The following is a 17736-nucleotide window of genomic DNA, read 5'->3' as shown; positions in this document are numbered from 1 at the left end:
AACTATTTGACACCCCGTATTAGGACATGTATAATGAAAATCAATATAAATCACTTAACTGTTCTCCTGCTTTGTCAGGATGCTTATTTGAAAATCAAAGGGCTTTCTGAAAAAGCAGCTTTTTCATAGTTATTAAAATTTGATTCTTGCAAAAAGTATTATCTAACAAGTTGGATTTTTAAAATAATTTCATGGAACTTCTCTTCCCCATATTTATATTCATTCTTTGAAATATAAAGTACCAAAAGATAGGTATTAACTTCAATGTGACAAACAAAATACACTGAAATAACTGAAGAAAATAAAGGAAAAAAAGGGTTTAGCTCTAAAATAAATTTAAAGTTCAGATTTTTTTTTGTTTTATACTTTGATTCTTCATTTAGAAGACATCACCTTAATAACAGTTATATGTGAATAATACTTCCCTATAGCTTTAGATTTAGGTATTTGAAAAATTTAGTCATTTATTTCTATAGTCAATACAAGTGGTATGAGTATGATGAGTTACATATGATATGATATTGATATGTATGCCCTGTGTTTTCAACTCGAGAGCAGTATATCAAATGTGTGGGGAAAAAAATCAATAAACAGTAAAAACAAAATGTAGTATCTTCAGAATTATTTATCTCCTAAGTAAGAACCACAGCAAGGAATAACACCTCTTCCCAGAAAAACAGATTCCTAGAACTGGACAGTAAATTCCTCATGGCAGGGCCAGAGTAGAAACGGAATGACTTAGACTCTTGTCAAATTCTGCAGTATCTATTAAAAAAAGGAAATATTCAGGTTCTATAAATTGAAGAGTGAATGAAGTGTACCTTTGCAAAGGTACCATGTGAGGTGCTACCACATTTCTAAGAAAATCCTAGTTGATTTCCCCTGTGGAAAAGCAACACTAAAATACCAGAAAATTACTTGCATACAATATGAATGATGATAACTATTTCAATTCTATTGTTGACAGAACAAAGAAAAGCACAAGCAAATGTGTGACTTAATCTATGACTTAGTCTAGAAGTGACTAGACATATTCACTTCACCCTATTAAACTAAGTCTTAGCTCCCTATGATCCTTTTCCCTAGAAATACAATCAATACTTATTTTTTCTGTACATTTGAAAATACTTAGCTTCACTGATGCAAAAGCCAAGACACCCAAATCCTACATTAAAAATTCCATCCAACTACATAAGACATCTCATCTTAAGGCTTATCAAAACATTAGTATTAGTGTTAGGGATAAGATCTGATCTTTCCATGAAATAAATGCACTGTAGATGTGCTACGAAAACTAGAGTAAATACCTAGCCAATTGGAAATTTTCAAGTTGACAAGGCAACTTTGCTCTACAGCACCATCAGAAATTGTTGGAAAAACTGGCTAGCATAAGTACTAGATGTTTAATTATGTGCTTCTTCAGATGTGTATATATTTTGATAGTCAAAATTTAAAAATTCAAAAATGTTTTTCAAATTAAATTGATATAATAAGTTTTCTTAGTGTAGAAAAACAAAGAAATCAGTCATCAACTGTACATGAAAATATACATGGATACAATACTTATGAAGAATCTATATGGCCAAAATAGTATTAAAATTCACCCTGACCTGCTTAAATTTATCAAATTACACTGCATGGCTCAAAAGATAGCTTCTCATCAGCTAAGGTCCACATATGTACAGTATATTTCATATCAAACTTAGCTGGAGGGTAAACTGAAATATTACACTAATTTGTGCAGAGGAGCTCACATGGTGTACAATGGCTTAAGGGCTGAAGTGGAACCTCGTGCAGAGTGACAAAACACACTTTTAACAAATGACTGCATTAATAACAGCAGGATAGGTTATTTTTTTGTCTGTTAAAATGCTTGCAAGAACACATGTAACTAATACCATATATTGACTTTCACTACATTTAAGAAACTTTATACTTTGGAAAAAGAATAGTTGCTTTCTGTACTGACAGTAAGTTCTTTTTTCTAACAAAAGAAAAGGTATATTCATTTTAAGAGTTCACTAATCCTAAATAAAATCACCAGGAACTAACAAATATCTTTTCCCATAAAGAACAATTTGCATGGTATTATTATTTTTATTATTATTATATTATTATTATTTTCTTGCCTATCATATCCTAAAGATTTGTTTGACTTTAATTTTCCAACTTTAAAAATCTGTCTTTAAATTAAATTAATCACCCAAGTCATCCCTATGAGAATTTCACATGCTTGTGTTTTCAAAAACCACATTCTATGCATTCCAGTAGGTTTGGAAAGTACTAAGTTTTCCAGCTTTCAGGAAGTATTATTGATCTGAAACCCACAATGGCACATTTCCAACTCCCTGCATCCCTTTGACCCAAAACTTCTATTTATACTAAAACCAACTGTTTATTAACAGATCATTTGTAAGCAGAAAACACCCTAACATATCTCCCAAGCCACAGCTGTTTAGCCTAATTTGATACCTCCTGTAATACTCAGACGATTGGGGCTTAGTTTAAGACTTCAGAACTATGTGGTTTCAAAAGAGAAAAGGAAAATTTAGATGTTAGAATAAATAATTATTTATAAAAACACATTTTTCTACACATTTTTTCTCTACACATGCTAATGTGCCATAACACCTCTATCTCCAATTGACACAGAACATAGTTATACATACCACAGTTTGGTGGTTAACTTGAATCACTTCATCCCCAGCATGGATTTTCTTGCACCGATCTGCAGGTGACTGAATTTAAAATAAAAGAGATGATCAAGAATACAGTTCTTACCGGTCATCATCTCTCTTTCAGCAGTATGATTTCTAAGCTATGTAAATCAGGTTAGATTGATAACGACATTCTACTGTGAAATAAAGAATTAAAGAAATATTTAGTAAATCCATTCATTCTTGTTGAAGAAAAATGATCTGTACTATTCTACACAATAAAATCAAATGTTAAGAAAGATATGAATATATATGATAACCAAGTTCTAAGGATTTCTTTTTAATTCCATTATGACAAAAGGATGCTTTCATCTGCCTGACATCTCTTAAACCTTGAAAGCTAATCTTTGGCTGAATTTTGAATCTACCAAGAATACCTGGCTATTCCTCATAAACAAATTTCTTAAAATTGCCTTTTTATTCTACAACATTTCAATATGTTGCAGAGAACTTTAGTAAATTGCTGATCTGCAAGAAGTACACAAGGAGAGAAGACTGGGTTATATATCACCTAGGAAGATCATAGAAGTTGATGGCAACTTTGGTTTTGGATCCCTATTAGGGTGAAAGAAATGCAAGCATAATAAAAATCCTATAAAGATGACACTTTTTAAAAAGCAAAGTAGTTTTCTTCTTTGGTTTTGCCTCAAAAAAACCCTTAATAACAGCAAAAATAAAAACCACAACAGAAACTCCTTGCACCCTCCTCCATAAAGTGAAATCCCCTTAAATTTTCCCATCTTCTGTCTTTACAGTAGACTGTTTCCTGAGATAAGTACCCCTATGTCTCAAGGAAAATAAATTCCTTCAGCTTTTGATAGAGTCATAACACTTTAATTTTTCTCTCCATACTGTGGCTGCCAGACTATGAAGGCACTTCAAGTCCACAGTAGAAGGTGAGACTGACTGTTACAAAAAAAACCAAAACAACCAAAAACCAAACATGTTGCTCAGGAGTAGATTTCCAAAAAGCTGCTGTAAGTTTTACATAAAGGATTTAAATGAAATTCATTTTTAGGTGAGATAACAGGTCATCTAGAGAAAATACTCCAGGTCTGAAATGTGGATTGTTTGTAATAACCTGTGTACTATATCCCCATTCAAAACGTGTCCCATAGCTATGCTGTAACTTTCTAGTACAATTGCACATAATTCGTTATTTAAGTTAAGGACTGTGTTTAAAGAGAAGATATCCAAGAGAAACGAGGGGCTGAAAGAAGGGTCACTCTCGACTCAGTCCTAAGAGACACTGCACAGAACATCCTAAATCAAGCTGGGCTGGTAAAATGTAATTTTACTTACATAAAAAACAGCAGCCTTGACTTTTTGGCACGACTTAAGCATTAAAGGTGTTGGCCAAGTGACTTGGGGAAAAATTTTAACACTGGTGATTATGTTCTAATAATCTGTCTTCTGCCTGGCATTTCAATAATCACAGTTACTCATTCATACCTCTAAAATCTTTATAATCCTCCAAAGTAATACAGCTCTTTTACCTCAGATGTAGTTACACCTAAAACTTTTAAAATATAAATGCAAGTGAATCTTGTGTCATTACCTTTGAACTCTGCAAGACTTTATTATCACACAAACTTTCCTTTATATTGTCTGCAGCACTTGTAGCTTAAATCTTGACAAAACAGTTATTTGTCTTGGCATTTTGCCAAGACATTAAAATATGGTCTGAGAACAAACTGGAAAATTTATGATTAAAAAGCCTCATTGCAATTATGCCTCAAACACACTGCAAGGTGAGGTAAAAATAATTTATAAAGAAGTGCCAAGGCTGTGGTTTTATGAAGGGGTTCCAAGTCCTGCTCCTCACCACTTTTTCCTCTCCAGGAAAGAATGGACCTTGCTGTAAAATAGTATCTTTTATTATAACTATCTAAGGAAAACAGAGGAGAATTAATAAGGTATTTTTTTAAATGTGTATACTGATCCTTAAGCACAAGATCCATTCAAGAAGTCCCACTAGGAGGAACAAAGTGTGTCACATCATAACTGTATCTTCATTAGCTGATAATGTAGTTCAACAGGGCGCTGAACAAGAGATGGAAGTATCTGTCACTGAGGGTTACACATCAATACCTAAAAGCTATTCAGAATCTGCTTAGAATTTCTTCTTCAGAATAGACTTAATTTTGTTCTCTAGGCTAAATGTTGTCTTTGTCCTATTGCCCCACTATAACCACATTGTCTGAAAGTCCAGTTTAGACACCCTGGAGCACATTTGCTGTGTGCCCAGAGACTTTAGTGCTATTTCTTCTAAAAGGTCTCTCTTCCCTGTGATCTAAGGGTGCCACACAAACCCAATAAGTGCACAGTAAATTGGGACACTGGGAGCACCCCCTTCAAAGATACATTCCTGCTGGAGATGCACCACATGCTATTTCTTTAGAAAAATACTCTTTCCTATTGGAAAACCAAAGGACAAAATGGTTTTATTTGAAGGATACCTTTGGTTTGTGAATTAAAATAATCTCTCCAACATGGTTTAAAAGGGCTACTTAACAAGAAACCTAAAATCTCTTGCTGGACCAATACACCCTTTAAATTTGTTACTTCCAAAAAAAAAAAAAAAAAAAAAAAAAAAAAAAAAAAAAAAAAAAAAAAAAAAAAAAAAAAAAAAAAAAAAAAAAAAAAAAAAAAAAAAAAAAAAAAGAAGACAGAAGACATGAACTGGAAAGTTCAGCTTAGTCTAATGCTACAGGACCACCAGAGAGGAGCAGTGACCTGTAAGGGAACGCTGCTCTCTCACAGTTCAAGCTTCAGAGCTCAGCTGCTTTGATCTGCAGGGCTGATGGGTTGGGAGAGATGACTCCTAATGCTGAATAGCAAGCTCCAAACTGTAATGGGCTTTGCAGCTGGACATCAAACATCCCAAATGGCAAACAGAAAAAGCAGAACTGTGGTTACAAAACTACTACCTTACGTTAACATTACCATGCTACTGTGTTTAATACAGAGACATTGTGCTTTTCTGGGATCTTTCAGACAAAAAGAGTCTGCCAGTGTCTCACTTGGAAGAGAAGAATCGGACAGAAAAGGGACAGAAAATTTTGTTCAAATGGAAAAGAATTTGGATTCTTATTGTTTCCTAGAAGTTAAACTGTACTGCAAGCATTAAACACGTCAAGATCAGCAGGTCAGATCACATATGCACTATCATGATCTTGCTCTGGCCATGCTGCTTAGATGTTTCTCCTGCCATCTATCAGAATCAAAACTGTGTGTGTGTGTGTGTGTGTCTGTGTGAAGCAGCTAGCGACTTTGTTCTTAAAGGCAGGAGACACCCTGCTTTCTCTAAAGCACTACTCATTTTCACAAATGCTTTAACACACAATGGCTTTTTCCCTTGACAACAGAGTGCAGTTTCTTGGTCGACTGTGAGCACCTCCAGGGTGTCACAGTGAGCGAAAGAGTCAGTAACAACAGCAGAAAAGTCATCATGACTGAAGCTTCCTGACATAGCTTTAAATTATATTCATGAATCACAAAAGATAAGAGTTTTGAGGGAATGCATTAAGATTTTATTTTTATCTTTGCCCCTGGGAAATTAAATCCATTAGTAAGTCATGGAGAGAAATTGTTCCTTTTTTAATCCAAGAGAAATTTAACTGTAAAAACCATTCTCTTTATTTCATGTGTTTTTTAGATTAGGCTCAACTATGGTTCTGTTGGATTTGTTTAGTTTCGCTAATCTCACTGATGATGTCTCTAGCTGTAGGCCTGACTCCCCAGAATTTTGATTTAAAGGATGAATTTATTTATATTTTCCTTATTTTAAGACAGGTGGCATTTACATGAGTTTTACAGCAGAATATCTATATCTGTTGGTTATAACCCATGAATATCCTGCCCACAGCAGCAGCAGAAAACAGAAAGGGAAAAGGCTATCAGATTGCAGCTCCTATGAAAAGGATGAAAACAATATTCCTATTTTATTGAGATGTTAACAGAACCTCATGGCAGATCAGAAGCAGCAGCTCTAAATACCATGTAGTTAGTCTGCATTTCCCACAGGATGATACACTAGCAGAATAAAACAAACATTTCTGACAGCTTCATTTCAAGAAAATGCCATCAAAACCTTTGAAATGAATTGCCTAAACCATTATGGAACTGTTCAGTGTTGTTTAGCGATTGTTCTGTATTAACTGAAGATCATGAATAGAAGCCTTTTCCCCCAAAATTATCGTTTTGCTCACCTCCTAACAGACAGCCAGTTCTCTAAATATGGTGTACAAGGAAAGGAGGTTGTATTTCGAAGGCTTTTGAAACGTAGTCTATTATGTTTTACTTGCTCTTTAATGCCTTCAGTGATAATTAGCACACTGGTAATAAGTGTTCCTTTCCATAGGCATTACTCAGAAGTTCATGCAAAAATATATAGTTATTTGTCAATGTAAAGGGATGTCCATTTTCATGCATTCATTTATTACAAAATGAAGATTGATAGATGGAAAATATAAAAGCTGTTTGTCTAATTCTGCGGCAAACTCCAGCATAACAGCCTAAACATAATATAGACATTTATCTTTTATTCACAGAGCAAAATAACTCCAAGGAAGCTGCTTCCTGTCTTGATCAACTGCAGCATTTTAGGTGTCTTGCAAGAACAAATCAAAACTGATTCCCCTGGTCCTTAACTGGGAACAACTCTTCCAATTCTGAGGTTAACAAGCACAAGCATCCCTGCTGTCCAACATGCCATCGGTCCCCAACAGCCAACCAGCACACGTTTGCAAGCAAAACGTAGTCTATAGCAAAGGGAAAGCATTAACCACAGGTAAGGTCAAAATGGTTTCCAGGCCTGAACATACAGTTTTAACAATACTTACATTTTCTGTTGTTCCAGTAATTACATGGAGACCATCATATGTTGACTTAATGTACATACCCTAAGAAAAAGACATCATGGGAAAGAATTTTTAAAGTGTTTCACAAACCATCACCATCCAAACAAAACTTGCATATCTCTAAAATAATCTCTCTTTTCTTGTTGCTTTCTTTAAGGATTTCTTTATGGATTTTAATACATGCCATGAGGAGAGTGCTTTTTGATACACTTCAAGAGGAACGGCCCAAATTATTTTGGCCCTAATTAGCAATAGGAAACTAAAACTTCTACCACAGTTGTGTCCATAAATACTTCCCAGTTTTTTCAATACACTCCTTCAACTACAAATATAACATCTGATTACAAAAATCCCCAAAATTACAAACTGCCTTAGTATGACCAATACTTCCATTTTGCTTTGAAAACTACACTGGGTTTTAAAAGATCTGGAGTCTCCAGTAGGCAACACTGCAAATGTAACTTTCAAACTGCAAACAAACACTCAGAATTGTCCCTGCAATATCGCTGCAAGGTTTTCTCACAGCCCCACTCATCTCAGTGGACAGTTCAGCTACAAAACTCAATGATGCAAACTTAAACATCAGCTTTGTTAGCTATACCTCTTCTTTTAAAAAATACAAAGAAGGAAGGATAGCTTATGAACAGACAGAAGTTCCTGCATGGGTAGTCTAAGACAGTGTCTCAAATATGCTTTTTCATCAAGCCTTAATTCAAACATTTTAACAGCATCCACTGTGATACTGAGAGAAGGAAAAAGTAGACATAATTGACAGACACTGAGCACTCAACAACTTCTGAGGACTCTCCTTTTCCCCAAACACTTCACAGAAAGCAGGTAAACATCCTCTCCATAGACTTTTTCTCCTTTTAATCACTGTGCCACAAATAAATCTGTCCCTACCTGAGGAACGGAGTTCACTTACTAGTGGATAAGTATGGTACAGAGGCAAAAAAGACGTATCAAGTTGGACTAACCTGATTTGGGACTAGAACTCACAGATATTTTGGTACCAGAAACAAGGAAGTACACCTCACTTAACAAAGTAGATAATATTCCCAGTAAAAAAAACAAACAGGGCCTTTATGAGTTTCTCAGGATAGGGGGCTCAGAATGGAACTCCAATTCTGTTCTGCACAATTACATAGAGGTAATGGCATCAAAACCCAGTTGTCATGTTGAGCTGCCACAGCTAGAAGGTAACAAATCAAGAATCTGATCATCTAGGTAACAAACCAAGCTCATTACTACACAGTCAGAAAACCCTAACATCACCCTTAAACTTCCAGCGTCTCTATGTACCTTCAGTAATTTGTCCTTTGATTGGCTCCATCATACAGTTTTCACTTAATTATCTCAAATATAGAATGTTTTTTTCATACATTTATCCTCACAACACCCCTGTGAGGTAGGGAAACACTAATATACACACATCTTACAGAAAGTGTAAGGAGCCACAAAGAGGGCTGAGATATGTTGGTACCTGTTATTTAGCACATATACCTGCCCTCAAACCACCAACAATCAGGGTCTAAATCCCTCTCAGGATCCAGATCTAAGTGACCGGGCAATACATCCTGCAACATGGCAAGAGCTAAAATCACAGTGACCACGGTGACAGGAACATTGAGTCCCCACAGAGAGCAATTCCTGAAGAAATTAGTGAGTTACTGCTTTTAACTTTAAAAATTAGGGTGAAAGCTGAGGATACAGTCTCACATTTAATGGCTATGCAGTGTTTAGTTTTGTGCAAAGCATTATTCCAAAGGATAGCAGTGTCATCCAAGTGTACTATCATGGTAGAGTGCAATTCACATCCAATCTAGTCTTTCCCACAAATTTAAAAGACTTTGAAAAAAGAAAAGAGGAAAAAGAACTTTTGTAGAATGCTCTTTAAAGGCTAAGATCAAGACTTTGCACAATAAGAGGGAAGAGAGAAGCTGAAAAAACCCCACCTCAGATTGTATTTATTCCACACGTGTAAAATTAATAAACATTACATTAGTACCATGTCACATTAATTTTGCAAGAGCAAAAATTAATAATTCTTGTTAAAAAGTAGCTTTTAAATGAGGAGAGGAAACATTTTGCAACAGAAAACTGAGCCCCTTTTCAGCCACGTTCCTCCACCCCTTTTAAGTGAACAATATATGGGAAATGGTACAGAGAAGAGAATGTTTCTGGCTTCAGTTGTTTTATTTGGAATGAAAACAAGAATACCCAAAGCATTTACAAGTTTTCCCCTCTCTGCCGCCTTGTGGCTGCACAATATCAACAGTACTTTTAGCAATCAAGAACACAGGGGAGATCAGTGTGCACTGTTTTCATTTGTACTGAAACAAATTGGTAGATACACATCTTAGGTGTTCAACGATAATGCCATGGGCCCTAAGAATTTACAAGAATCACTTACATCAAATGGAAGGAAAGATAATTCAGTTTATATGACTAAAATAACCATAAGCTAACCAACCTAGTAATCAGGAATAAATGTATGTCTAGATTAAAGAACAAGTAAGCCATGCTTAATTACATGCAAGATTATCCTGATCAGTTATGGGTAGAACTCTAAATTCAAACCAATCATTACATTTTATCTTGGTGATTCAGTCAAGGGTTAGAAAAGAGACCTTGTGACTTTTTTCTTTTTCTTTTTTATTCTTTCTTTGGTTTTGCCCTTTTTTTTTTTTCTATAACAATAGAAACAGAATGTGATATACTTCTAAAATATTTTGTGCAATGCTGAATGGAAAAGAAGATACTAATTCTATTTTATCACATACATTTTTACTTTGACACTATTTTAACGGAGCCCTCCAAAGATGCCCGTGCCTCTTTAACCCCAAACAGCTCACACAATCCTGTTCACAATTATTTCCCAGCTCCTCCAGTATATCAAACAAAAAAAAATTCAGGAGAAATAATAGGTATAGTAGCACATTGGATTCCTGGAAAGGGAATGACTCCAAAGGGAGTCATCAGCTGCCATACCCTGCTGTATCTACAACTTTTATTTCATGAGTGATTTTTTTACATGACATGTGTCTTTTGTGTTTGCTTCAGTAGGCAAAAAGGAACTCTGAACAATCACTCTCATGTTCTGGTGAATTTATCTTTGCATTTCTAAATCTAGTAAGCTTGAAATCACATCACAGTACCTTACCTGACTGGGATTAAAGTGATTATATGAACATGAAAAAATCTGAATTCAAGATTAACCCTTGCTACAGTTGTCTGATATTCTGTACTATAATAAAAATAAAGATAAAATAGGAAGTGACTGTTGCAGAGAAACTACCCAAGGAAAACTTGGCTTCCTGCTTTTTGTCAAAATACACTCACTGTTTTCGGTCAAGCAGCAATATTTTTAAGTTTGTTTCATGGGAAAAGATACTACCTAAGCCAGTCAGTTTTATCTCTTTGTAGAACATCAGTAGTGTAAAACATACAAAATTAAATTCTGCTCATGAATAGAGAAGAAACAACTTTGAAGCCCTCGAAAAAAAAAAAAAGGGGAAAAAAAAGGAAACAAGGGTATCACACATTGGAGTAAGTTGGTGATTGCAAAGCTGACCACATTAGTCAATTTTACGGCTTTTTAAATAACTTTCTACCCTGAAAACTCTTTTCACCCTTACTGCACAGCCACTGTGGGCTGTATCTCTTCCCCCAGCAACGCTCACTGCAGAACACTTGACTGCATCCAGTCACATACCCACACCTGGGAAAGAGACCAGGGTTAGAGGGAGGAGGGAAAAAGGGGAAAGAAAACCAAAACACCAGTCCCAAAACAGACCCATAACACTGTTTTATCCAGCACACAAGAGGTTCCCCACATCACAACAACATTTTCTGTTTGACAAGTTTAGTTGCTTGACAGGTTATTTAGTCATAGGTGGTAGCTAGTTTTAATATCTGTATGACATGGTAAATCCTGCAACACATTTACTCATTCCTTCTGCATTCAGGTATTGGTCTGACAATTTACATTTACCTCTGACAAATACTTACGTTTCCACAAGAATAGATCAAATACAGGGAAGGAACTATTTGTGCTGATTAAAACATTCTGATAGTGCTCCAATCTCTTTTAAGACGTAAAAACTCCAAACATTTTCTTAATTCCATGATATATATATCATGAGTTTAGGGAAATACATTGTTTTCCAAACTTTTAATTTGCTTCTCTTCTTCTTTCCTTTTTTTTTCTCCCAGATTTACTTTTGCTTCTTAACTATTGAATTTGAGACATGTTAGATATTCTGTTTATGATAGGTGACAAAAAAATCTTCCCAGTTAGCAGCCGTCCTTGTCTTTTTCCTTCTGCTTGAAGCCTTTCCATCTTTATAGAACATTTTATTTAGTGCTTAGTAGAGCCAGCACAGAACTCTCATGCAGGTCAAAAATCTAGAGGAAAGTAGATTCTTTTTCCACCTCCATCATTGCACAAATCCTGGAAGAAGGTCCAGAAGTTATCGAGCTTCACATTCATCCAAGTGCTTGTCATGTGCAGAGAATATTCTCACTTCCAAGCTCCACCATAAATTCTCACACTGACACACTTAGCACTCAGTGAGGCAGCACTGATATGCATCCACTGTATCTTAACTGAAAGATGTTAGTTTAAAAAAAACAAAGAAACAAAAGCCCAACAACCCAAAAGCGTATAAAGCACCAAGAACAACGTGACAAAGGTGATCTGTTAGGAAGATTGGCACTGATACAAAGAGAAAGGTTATGATATTCACCCTTCTGGTGCAAATATGCCTTCCTTGGTGCCTGCTCTGGAGAGCTCACAATCTACAGGAGACGGCACAATGCAGAGGTAACAGAATAGTGGAATACAGGTAAGGATGAAGGGAAAAAATATGTGTCAAAACAGCATTGTATCCTTCTAAGGCTTGTATACTGCATGACCGCTATCTTCCTTTTTAGAAAAAAATACATATAATTATTTTTATGACAATGACATGATAATCCTCAGTCAGCATCAAGACCCTGTTGAGTTGGTTCACGAGCACAGTAAAAGAAAAAACCTGCCTGAAGAGCTTCCAGTTTAAACAGGCCAGACAGACAGAGAGTGTAAAACAGAGGCACAAAGAAGGAAAGAGATTCTCTCATCAGCTACCCAGCAGGAACAGACCCATGAAACACATTCTTATTTACAAAAAAAAATTCAACATTTTTCAGTCACTAATGGTTAACATCAACTGACACAAAGACTTAAATGAGGGGGAAAAAACACAACAAAATAGTCACAAAGACAGAAAGAAAAAAAATTAAAATTCAGATATAAATGGTCAGAACTCTTAAAAAGGTGATCAAGAGAAAGGGGAAGAAGATTTCCTAATTACAATAGAAGATAGGATTTTAAAAGGTTGAATGCAGTGAAGTGGTATAAGAGTTAAAATTACAGGAGTAAGGGAGGGGAAAAGAGGGAGGGGAGAATCCATGAAAAGCTGGTATCCTGAAGGACAACTCTGAAATGAATTCAGAGATAAAAAAGAAAGCCAGTGGAGGAAGGGGAAACAAATTGCAGACTAAAACAAAGGATGGGGCAATATTTACTCATCCAAGTGTTTGGGATTTTTCTCATATTTTAACAGTGATTTTCCAAAAGAATGTAAAATTAATTTAGTGTACAATTTTTCTAAATACCTCGGCATACTAAATTTGTCAAAAAACCCCAAATCAACCCAAAACCCAGAAACAACCAACCCACAAACCAAAATATTCACCAAAAGTACAACATCCAGACAACTTCAAAAGCATGCTGCAAAGAGTACAGATCTTTGAGAAGATTCAAGAAAATGGAATAAGTCTGGGCAGAAGTTACAAAAGCTCTTTCTTTAGGCAAAAAAAAAATTAACAGTAGTCTGATCACCTTCTACTCTACCTTCAAAAATTATGGGAAGTGATAGTATTAGAGATGTAAAATCATACAGCTGGAATCGTTATGAGTGTTGGCTTTTTCCATGCAGTGGGTGTTGGATTACTTGAGCAAACAAAAGATCAATGGTCAGCTCTTTAAGAACAAACATAGGATGGCTGCACTGAGAGCCTTTACAGGCACCTGATTAGGAATGCAGAGTTCTTGCAATAAAATTCAATGAGTTACTTGTCAGCAGTGCTATAGAGCCCTTGAATAACATAAAATAGCTTTATAACCCAGAGATACTATGAAACATTTTCCAGAATTTGACAGGTTTTGTGCATAAGCCCACGCAAACTTCTTGGTTGAGTTGATCTTAGTAATTTAAATCCCCTCAGACTTCAAGATCCTAGAACAATCTGAACCATTTTCCAGAAGCTGGTATAAATGGCAAGAACTTCTTACTCATTTCTCCCTGTTCACCGAACTCTTTGCATACTTCAGTCAGCTTTACAAAATACATCCCTGTTGGCCCAGCTGCATGAGAAACCAATTTAGCATGGGGAATCAAACTATTTTCAAGTTTTAAAACAGGAAAGGCTAAAATGTCCTATTCCTTTCCATATAGTCAACCAATTTTTAAAAAATCACTTTCTCATCCTGGATGGTGGGTTTGATTAACTGCGTACTTCTTACCAGCCCTTCACTTGGCTTGATGTTTGTCAGCTGGATCACTTCGAGATGGGCAGACTGAGAAACCAGCGGGTCAGAAGAGAGCGAGATAATGTGATCACAGACTCCAGAGAGAGTTTTACACTGGAAAAGAAAAAAGAAAAGAAAATGTCACAATAAGCACTGCAAACTATTTGTATATCAACATACAATTTAAACCATCATGTTTTTTAAGTATGGACAAGGCAGATAAAAACAAGGAGGAGAGGGAAAGGCCTTGGTGAGCAGTGCAATACAAAATACATTTTCAGTGATGACCTCAAACTAACACAGCACCAGACCAGGGAAGAAGAGAGGCAAATGCTTTTGCATCTGAGCAGAGAGAAAAAGTGACTGTGTGAGTTGCTCTCACACGTCCTCTGGGCTGTGATCAAGCACAGGGGGAGCCTGTGGGGAGCTCCAACCCCAATCCCGGCCACATCTTTTGCAAAGACAGTAAGTGCCCCAAACCCCACTAATTTCCATTGAATATGCAGAAGGTCAGGGCAGACGAAAATCAGGCTCTTAATGATGCCAGGCAACTCCCATTAACTCTGAAGTTTTTTCTACACTAATAAAACAAGTTAATTGTCTTTGGACTGGATTTCTCATGTTCTACAGCTGCCAAGCATGATTTACTATTGCAGATAGGGAGATTACAATAAATCACCACTACATGATGGGATAACTCTTACACCTGTTATCGTGGGCAGTTTCTCTGCAGCAAGACAGAAGAAGTTTCTAAAAAGGCTGGGACTGTCAAATTGGTACTGTTTATCTCCTGATCTCTCACTCCCTGAACACCCTCTTCTCAGAAGCAGAAAAGCTGTGAGGTTTTCCTATCTTTCTCTCATATTTTTGTAAGAAAGTGATCTTTGAGACTTTCAGTGTTTTCCATGAAGTTCTCTTTCAGCAACTTTGAATGATTTCCCTGTTTAAGTTTCCAGATACAATTTTGTCAGCAAATTCAGGGATTAGGACATTCTTCTGGCCCCAAAACTGCAGGTCTCTCCAAAATCAATTAAGAACCAGCTTAACTGCTCTCAAATTCAAAAGATGAAACCTAACCAGTCTCCTCAAAAGAGTGAAACACAAGTGCACAAAACTGCTGCATCAGCCAATTTTCCAAGATTGCAAATTATAGCTTTGCAGTAAAAAATATCTACAACGTTATGGAAAAATAATATAAAACTGGATACAACCACTTTGCCAAATCACCATTATAATTCCAAACAACAATCTAGAAATATCTTATGTAAAAAAGAAAATAAAAAAATTTAGGTTATAAAAGAAAAAAAGAATAAATCCAATTACAGTGAAATCTTAATCCTGTTACAGACTAGGACACTGGGATTTTCTCCTCTTTAAACTATTTACAAACAGTTAAAAGTTTAGTTTCTATATAGATCAGTTATTTTATTGAGAAATAATGTTTCAGGGTGAAAAACCAAACCAGAATCAAACAGAAAGTATAATAAAATTTTTATTACCAACATGACCTTCTTCCAGAAAAAATACTACTTTCAAGCATAGCCACACACACCACCTTTCTGCTTTGTCATGATGCAGAATCATTACTGAATAAAGGAAGCCAAGAAATATATAAAATGAGGTCAAGAATATTTTATTTTTTACCTGAAACAGGAAGAAGTGAAAAAGTGAACTTTATTGAAATTTGGGTTTCTTTTAATGGCTTTTGGATACACAAAAATTGTATTGAGCTGACATTTTTAAAACATAAAAATTATATAAAATTCCATAATAAAAATGAAAGCTTAGATTTCTGTTTGGGTTTTTTTCAGTCAGTGTTGGCATGCTATTTGTATTTTCATATCTTTTGTAACTGCACTGACAATTATTGAAAAACTGTTTAAAAAAATTACAGAGCACTCAGCTCTCCATGTGATACACTCTGCAGATGAAAACAGAATTTTGATATATCTTTAAACTTGTATTCACCTATTCTTCCTATTAATCTCCTCTAAAATGAAAAATTTATGGGGTTCTTAGCAGTTTCAGAGAAACTTTTGCTTGTAGTGAACTATTTTTCTTCTCCTATTTTTCAAAACTGTTGCATTTCAGAGATGCCAAAATGCACAGAAAAGGAGTGTTCCTACCACCCAGCACAAGGTATGGCAGTCACAGACATGGCTCCTCATTAAAAGAAAAGTCCTCAGCTGCCTTGACAGAGCATGGGGAAAGGTGAGGAGTCGGTCAAGTCTAGGATGTGGCACAGAACAGAAGCCCAAGTTGAGATGCATTAAATAGTTCCCTGGAGCAGCTGCTCTCCCTCTGCCTCTCCATAAGAGGGGTACAGCATATACTCCACAGTAGGCCTGTGGAGATCAGCATTCCAATACTGTTTTATTGATTGCAATCCTAAAACAAGGTGGTGTGAATATTCTCCAAGAGGAGCTCTGGGAATACTGATGTCAAAATCCCCAAGTTACTAGGATAAAAAAAAAAAAATCTCCCATATGCTTCAATGCATTTCTAAAAGATTATTGTCTTTTGGGTCTTGCAGCTTCCTTAGATATTCACACTGCAGTCCAACAGCAAGTCATCATACCCATTCTAAGCAGAATAAATGAGCCACAGCAAAGTCTCTAGAGAAGATCTTATGACTACAGGATGCACTTTCGGATTAAGACTTTAAATTCTATGAAATGACCTTTCCAAAATGTAAACACTCATTCAGCATATGGGGATGCATACACAACCACCTTCCTAGAAATTATAAGTAGGGCAAAATTCTGCTGCATTACTACAAAATATTTTCCACTTCACGACTACCCAGAACTCACCACAGTGAAGACAAAACTTTAAGACAGATAACTTCTAAAGCTTCATTAAATGTTATCAGGTTTATTACCATGTATTAGTATCAGAGGTGACTGGGAACAGCAAAAGAAAACAGAAGGTACAAAAAAAGGTGAAAACTAAAGTTCTTGAATTAGTTCTCTCAGTTTCTGACCAACAGAATTAGCTATATTTCTTCTAATAGAGCACTAGTGGGCCCGAGTGATTCAGTAAGACTACATGCCCTAACTACCTGCACCCATAAAGAGAACTGCTCAAGAAACAGCCACTTTGGATAATGAGACTTAATCACAGAATCATCTGCTTAGTAATTATGGAATAGTTCTGTCCACTAAATTCATTTAATTGAAAAATGTTTTATTTGCGTGTCCTTTCCTTTGGAGGGGAAAAGATGTTTCCCGTAGGAGGATTATGAATTTAAGACTCACTGCTATTGTACAGCAAATTGGCACATTCACTTTGCTTGGACTTCCAAGGAATGACTAACTAATTTGGTTTTAATTAAACTGCTCTTCTAATTTCAGAATACTATGCATTTTATTTCAGTTTTCTTATTCTGGCATATTTTCAAGACTTTGGGAACATAAAGTAATTTTTCTGGAATTAGGAGCCTGGGTTCTGCCCAACCATCCAAAACTTGCAGTTGCTACAAGAAAATAACAACTTCTTTACTTTCTTCTGGAAGTATAAGAAGCGTGCTTGTGTTACATACTTACAGAATCATACAAGTTTCCCTATAAACTATTGGACACTT

The 17736-nt window shown here is 35.8% G+C and overlaps 1 protein-coding gene across 6 annotated transcripts in view; it reads right to left on the bottom strand.

The window, feature by feature from the left end:
• CNKSR2 (connector enhancer of kinase suppressor of Ras 2) overlaps nucleotides 1–17736 on the bottom strand; it is a 210948-nt gene that overhangs the window by 109441 nt on the left and 83771 nt on the right. For 5 of the 6 annotated variants that reach the window (XM_027900407.1, XM_027900408.1, XM_027900403.1 and 2 more), the window contains exons 6-8: nucleotides 14148–14267; nucleotides 7562–7621; nucleotides 2670–2738 (exon numbers count right to left, since the gene is read on the bottom strand). In XM_027900407.1, the coding sequence (XP_027756208.1) occupies nucleotides 2670–2738; nucleotides 7562–7621; nucleotides 14148–14267 (249 nt within the window). The remainder of the gene's footprint in view (nucleotides 1–2669; nucleotides 2739–7561; nucleotides 7622–14147; nucleotides 14268–17736) is intronic. The other variant, XM_027900406.1, reaches the window with a different exon arrangement.

This window comes from Empidonax traillii, unplaced genomic scaffold, assembly GCF_003031625.1.
Source record: "Empidonax traillii isolate 1590-97213 ecotype Southwest subspecies unplaced genomic scaffold, ASM303162v1 scaffold723:size436081, whole genome shotgun sequence".
NCBI classification, from domain to species: Eukaryota; Metazoa; Chordata; class Aves; order Passeriformes; family Tyrannidae; genus Empidonax; species Empidonax traillii.
Note: the sequence above shows the minus strand (reverse complement) of the source record. Positions and strands in the feature narration are given on the sequence as shown.